Source organism: Euphorbia lathyris, chromosome 8 (genome assembly GCF_963576675.1).
Source record: "Euphorbia lathyris chromosome 8, ddEupLath1.1, whole genome shotgun sequence".
NCBI lineage: Eukaryota > Viridiplantae > Streptophyta > Magnoliopsida > Malpighiales > Euphorbiaceae > Euphorbia > Euphorbia lathyris.
In genome coordinates this window covers 11,844,537-11,851,385 of record NC_088917.1, presented here as the reverse complement: position 1 = coordinate 11,851,385, position 6,849 = coordinate 11,844,537, and the positions used below count along the sequence as shown (strand labels likewise).

General features: G+C 33.2%; 1 protein-coding gene across 1 annotated transcript; it reads right to left on the bottom strand.

The window, feature by feature from the left end:
* Positions 1-4,684: 4,684 nt before the first annotated feature.
* On the bottom strand, positions 4,685-6,084 carry LOC136203741 (uncharacterized). Its single transcript, XM_065994969.1, has one exon. The coding sequence runs from the start codon at positions 6,038-6,040 to the stop codon at positions 4,895-4,897; it is 1,146 nt and encodes a 381-aa protein (XP_065851041.1). The 5' UTR covers positions 6,041-6,084; the 3' UTR covers positions 4,685-4,894.
* Positions 6,085-6,849: the final 765 nt, after the last annotated feature.

Below are 6,849 nucleotides of genomic sequence, written 5' to 3'. Positions count from 1 at the left end.
AGCTTCCTAAACACCTTATGCTCGGCAGGTAATCGAGATCGTGTGAGATATTGGGATCACCCAACAAAACATGATCCCCCCATGATGCCAGGCTCAAAGCTAAAAAAAGAAAAGAGATAGAAACTTGAGAAGCACTAAAAGTAGGTAAGAAGAAGCAAACAGAGAATACCTCACCCGGGGAATATCCGGTTGTGCAAATTGAGCCTCCTCCTTAGCCGATAGAGGCATATCGTCATGGCTTGCCTCCACTTCATCTACCATAGGCTCCTTCCCCTTTCTGGATTTTTTCTATGGGACTGACGACCTTTTATTGCGCTTGTGAACCTTCAGCTTAGTAGTCCGAGCTCGAGCATGGCCCTCAATCTCCTCAGGAGTAGCCCCCTCAGACACCTTTCTCTCCTTTTCCCCTAGAAGAACCCGAGCTTCAGGTCCACTCTCCATATGGGCCCCTCCAAAAGTATGTATCTCATCTTCCCTTGGAGAAGTTAGAGGATTTGATTCTGTCTCCAACAACTTATCGAGAAATCACAAATACCACGTTTTCTCAAAACCAATGCTTTATCATCCTAAAGAGCGATAAATTAGACTGGGAGGGGGCATCTAATTTCAGCAAAAATTTAATGTTGCCATGTTGAACCACAGAAGTCGAATCTTTTCTCAAAAGATAGAATATGTAGCGTTTTCTCGTCCAAAGTGCAACAAAACGACGACGTACTAGAGGCTTGACTCATGAAGCCTCGCTAGACGCAATCAAAGATCTAGCCATTACCGCTATCACATCCGACCCTAGAAATCTCGGGCCAAGTGGCCTTGAGAAATAGCAAATTCCGATATCTTGGTTCACTCCCTTCTATCAAAAGGAGACATGTGTCTCACCCCTATTCACAATCTGTAACCGTCTTCTACAGCTCAACATCGTTATAAATAGAGTAAACTCAGCTTGGGGTAAATAAATTCATATATTTTTACATTAAGCTTAATTTACCGCTTTAGTTTATTGATCGTGATCATTTTCAGTCTTTTTTTACGAATTGACTTAAACATCGAAGCGGGTTCATCGTACAAACCCCATTTATATCAATGTATTTGGTGGTATCCAAATTGAAAGAACCTAACTCAATAACTTAATAATGATAATAATAAAGAAAGAAAAAAGAAAGAGAGAGAGAGATGACAGGAAAGATTCTTCAAATTCACGAGAGAGGAAAGTGAAGCTGGTCGTCAACACCACAAACTGATATAGCAGAACAAGACAGACTCATGTGCTCATTTTTTCTATTTTTTTTTTTTTTATATATAAGAAAAAAAGAATAATAAATTTATTTAAATAGTAATAAAAATAAAAAGTAATTCCCAAGATTTTCCTACCTGTTTCCTACCTCTTTCGGTGCCGTTTTGTGCCAGGTGTTGTAATGTTCTTGCGAGTAAAATACGTTCACAATTATTTTATTATTATAATATTGTTAAGATCCAATTCTAGAACTGTTAAACTTTTTTTTTATATATAAATATAAGTATGGTAGGATAAATTCGTAGAGAAAAAAAAAATGGGTCCTGATATTTACAGCCCTAAGCGCTGTAAATAAGAACCTTAAAATTTTTATTATTTGTTTTCCAATACCTAAAATTTGTTGATACTTTAATACTTAAATATTTAAATATATTTATTATAATATATTGTTATATTTCCAATACAATTAATTCTCTTTTTTATTAAAAATATAAGAAAACACATGGATAATTAATGCTTATATACAAGTTGTATATATCATTTGCCAAAAAAGGTAGAATAAATATAAACAAAAATAAACCCTACTTTAAAGAATAAATTGTATTCCTATCTTCATCATTTAGATTGTTTTGAAATTTCAGATTTACGTTACGTGGATCTAGTGATATATGAACATCTTACTAACTCTGAAAAAGGTAGAAATGTAAAGATTATTGAGAATATATATAATTCAAACAGATTAAAAGATCGGATAAAATATATAAATTCCACTAAAATAAAATTAATAAAAAAAGGAAAGAAAAAAACAAATCGGTAAGAGAAAAGGGCTTGAACATAGGTGGTTTTAAGAGGATTTCGTTTAGGTGTCCCTTAGAACCTCCCATCTAGATATGCTTTTGGTTTTTTAAAATTTTTAAAACTTATTTCAATTACAATGTAACAATTATTAAAATTTTAATTAATTAAAATCATTTTTAAAAATAATAATAATTATTATATATCTGAATTTAATAGTAATTATATAGTATATATCTAAATTTAATAGTAATTACATATCGAAATACGCTTTTTGATCTTTTTCTTAAATTTTAGTATTTCAATTTCAATTACAATCAAGGTTGTAAAAAACGCTAAGCGCTAGTCGAGCGGACAGGGCTCTCAGAAATTAATCGGAGATTAGTCGGAATTAATCGGAGATTAATCGGATTTGTATTTTTTTATGGGAATTAGTCGGAATTAATCGGATTAGACGGGACCTAGACGATTCAGACGGTCTTCGTTTCGAACAGTAATTACAATACAATATTATTAATATTTTATTTATTTAAAATTATTTCTTATGTATCAAAATTTAATAGTAAATATATATCGAAAACAAGAATACAACCTAAAATAGATCGAAAGTTGGTAACAATTATATATAGTCTTCTATTTTTTTTCAATCATCGTCTCTTAACAATAATAGCATAAAATGAGTTTTTACAATTTATCTCTTAACAATAATATGGATAAGTTATAAATTTAGCCATATGATTATTAGAGAGAATAGATTTAGCCTTTATATCAAAAAAATATAATTCTAATCATAATATTTATCGGACGGTGCAAATTTCAAAACTTATTAGACGGGTATTTTTAATTAACAGAAGATATTAAAGTAACAATAACATAAAATTGTACGTTAAAAAAATCTTTCATCTTTTCCGAAATGATTATCTTTCATTAATTTTTTTAAAAAATAAATAAATAATTAATGATGTGAACAAAGTTTTGAAAATCTGTTTTTGTAATTTTTAATATATTTTCGTCAAATTGAATCCTAATATTATAATAATGTAAAGTTCCGGGAATTTTTATATAAAAAAATATTCAAGTTTCATGTTTTTTTTTTTTAAATCCAAGCTTCGGGGTGTTAATAATATTAATATTATAATGTAGGAACCATTAATGTATTTTACCTAATGTGTTGGACTGATAATGTGTTTTTTAGTTATTATTTTTTATGGGTTCTATTTTTTTTAATTATTTACCTCTTCATTTTGAGTGATCCAATTTGTTGTCAGCATAATTCACGCTTCACGCTTGGTTAAAAAATTGGCTAAAAAAAAAACTATATTATAAAATTACAGAAGGGTTAAAAAAGAAGCATAAAACACATTTCGCTACCAAACTAATGTTTCAAAGTAAATTAAGATCTCGAAAACTATTAAAATCATCAATCAGGGTCCATGTATTAAGTAAAAATAATTGAGTTCAAAAAAAAAATTGAGTTAAAATCATATCCTAAAATTAGAAACTCTAACTATTTATAGACTGTAATGATTTTTGCATTGTTCAAATTGGATTTGGAAAAAGGATCTGGAACTGTTCAACCTAATGAATTTTGACGAGGTCTCAATTTATGATCTTTTTTAGAATAGGGACCTAATTTACGATTTTTGCTTAGTTCAGAGACCTAATTGATGCTTTTAATAGTTTAAGGTTCTAATTGACTTTGAACTCTTAGTTTGGGGAGCCAAGTGTATATTATGCCAAAAATTAAATTTTGTTTTGGAATAAAAAAAGAAAAAGATTATAATAAGAATATACGAAAGACCCCACCTCACATGCAACTTGTCCTCTACTGTATGGTTGAAATTTGGAAACTTTCGTTTCAAACAAACCACTCTTCCAATCCAAATCAATTAGTATATTTTTAGGAACAAAAAAATCAATTTAGCACCTCAACTTGGCTAGTAAATTCAATTTAGTTCAAAATCAAGTTCGGATATTAACTTAGTCTTTCGACTTGACATCTAGAATCAAATAAATCTAAATTGACCTGGGTCGAAGACAAGCGGAGGCTTGGAGGAGCCCCGGCCACTGGAATCAATCATATTTTCATCACCAGAAAGGAGATGTGTCAAATAACTACCAATCGTATACAGACATATGTCTTTTTGAACTAATTTGACATTAAATACCTAAATTGAAGGGCCAATTATACTAAATTAATCCTATCAAGGGTTAAATTGATCTTTATTTCATATTTTTGTAGTATAAATTTTAATTTTAACAAAACTATCCTAATTTTTTCTTAAAATTTAATAATCATTAACGAGTCCATTAGCGATAAGAACGCAACTCAAAGAAATTGACGGGTTGCATAAGCAATTGAGAATGTGGTTTAAAGTTCGACATGCCACGAATCCTTTTCAAAGAAAGAGGTGGATTTCGGTAAGTCGGACACATGTGGTGCATGACTTTTGCTAACCCGTGTTGTACCGTGTTGGGGTTAAAGTCTTGTAATGAGCGATATCTTACATGCTATTAGAAAGTTCTACAATTAATTTATTTATCCGTTTGGTTTAATTTTTTTAGAATTATTTATTATTATTTTTATTTCTAAACAGTACTACGTATTAGCAACAACAAACAACGTAATAAAACGAGCCATATAATAGAAAAAAAAAATTAAGAAATCTTAAATCTATTAATTGTACATATATATGTATGATTTAATTCCTAATACTTATTACAATGTTCATCAACAAATGGGTTAGTCATAAATGAAATGACTAATTAAAATGTTTAAACTCAATTAACAAGGTAATTAACACTAATTATTACCCAAAAAATATAATTTTTTTTAAAAAAAAAAACTTACCTTTTTCCTAATTAAAATCATTTCCTCCAAGCATAAACAATTAAAGAAAAACCACTAGGTGCACTCAGCTCATTCTCCTCTGTGCTTGCCCATTCCATTATCGACGACGAACTCCCGACAGAAGTCGCCGACGACATTGAAAAAGACGACGAAGATGAACTCATTGTCGTCCTTATCAAATTCCGCCTCATCTTCCTCCACTCTATCCCACTCATTCCAAAACTACTAGAATTCTGCTGCCACGGAATTATAGCCCCACTTTTCGCCTCTTCTCCCCCGTTGCTACCGACTTCTTCTTCGATGTCGTCGTCGTCGTCAATGTCTTCGAATCGGAACACAAAGACCGCGTGACCGTTGTTTAAATCCTCGAAAAGCCAGTTGTAGACGTCCCACGAGATCTGTATAGGGACTCCGTCGACTTCGACTCTCTCGTTCCCTCGGAATTTCCATTTTAATCGCTTGATCAGTAAAACACGTTTGTTGTCGACGCTAAAGCTCAATCTTCCGTCGCTATTGGTTGTACAATCGATAGTTACGTCTCTGATTTTGCCGGCGAATTTCGCTTTCGTGGCGTAAATTCTGTCGCTGTAAACATGTTCTCTTCTCAAAACAAGAACTTGGGTTTTCCCCGGCGGCTTCCTAGCTCTAGTCCTGGACAAGGCTTGTTTAGTCAAATCTCCGACGAGAAGCATCATTTCCCGGTCAACAACGACGGCGATGTAGAATCCGGATACGGGTTCCGGTCCGGAACCGAATCTGGCTTTAGAAAGATCCCAAAAGATTTGGATTCTTGGAACTGAATCTGATTCTTGGTTCTTGAAATTGAGTTTCTTGGAACCATGTTTCTTCCAGAAAATGAAAGGCTTGATGTGGAGGTGGAAAGACACGGTGGAGAGAGAAGGTGGGTTAGAGAGAGAAAGAGGAGAGCAGCCGGAAGTGGCGTCGGAAGGGTGGAGATGGAGGTGGAGAGAATGGCCGGCGAAGAAAGTCCGGGACCAAGTGAGAGAGAAAAGGCCAAGGTCTGTTTGGTAGAGGCAAGTGGTGAGATTGGGGTTGCCGGAGGTTGTGGCTGTTGGCGGCGGCGGCGGCGGGGGTTGTATGGCGGCGGATGCGGCGGAGGAGGGGCGGAAGCAGGAGGGGAAGAGAGAGGATTGGTTGGACATTTGTGTAATTTTTTTTTGTAAGTGATGAATGAAAAAAGAAGAGGGGTTTTGGGGGGATTATATATGGAGGGTTTTGAGGGAAAGTGTGGAAGGAGAGGAAAGATTTCCCACCTGAAAAGTTTACAACCAAACATGGATTAGTACAAAAAAAAAAAAATTATTAAATAAAATATTGAGAGGGAAGACTTTCTTTTCCACGTTTTTGAATGGAGATTTGATTTTTTTTATTATTTTTTTAAATTTAATTACATTTTTTATACACATTTTTAGAAAAATTGGATGTGTGCTTGGAAGGAGACTCAAACTTTATGTCGGAGTAAAGAGATAAGTGCTTTTATTTATCATCAAGATTAGAGTTGTTCATGGATCGAGTTGGATCGGGTCGACAAACTCCGGTTGTTATAAATTCCAAGCGCGACATACTAATAATAGAGTTAAGATAGGTTTGGCCAGTCGAGCCTAATTGTAATGACGAACACAGAGAATTTATGAATCTCTTTAGCACAAAGTTAGGAGAGTTACCTCAAACAAAACTTTGTTCTCTAACAGAGAACACTCACATGAACGTTTATCATCATTTTGTTAATTATGGTGACAAACATAAGGATGAGGTAATTTTTTTAGTAAACGAGAACTTGCTCAATATTGACGTCGTCTTGCAGTAACAATGAATCTGAGTTTATTAGTTTGCAGGATAAAGATATACATACAAGTGGATAGGAATGTATACAAGAGATTATTTATAATCTGAAATTTCAATCAGAGTCGCTTGATGAAATCTTTTATCTATGATAGTCGAAGGTAGTCCT

Bases quoted from the DNA above. Each gene is read 5' to 3' on its own strand.
- LOC136203741 (XM_065994969.1), bottom strand. From the start codon at position 6,040: ATGTCCAACCAATCCTCTCTCTTCCCCTCCTGCTTCCGCCCCTCCTCC.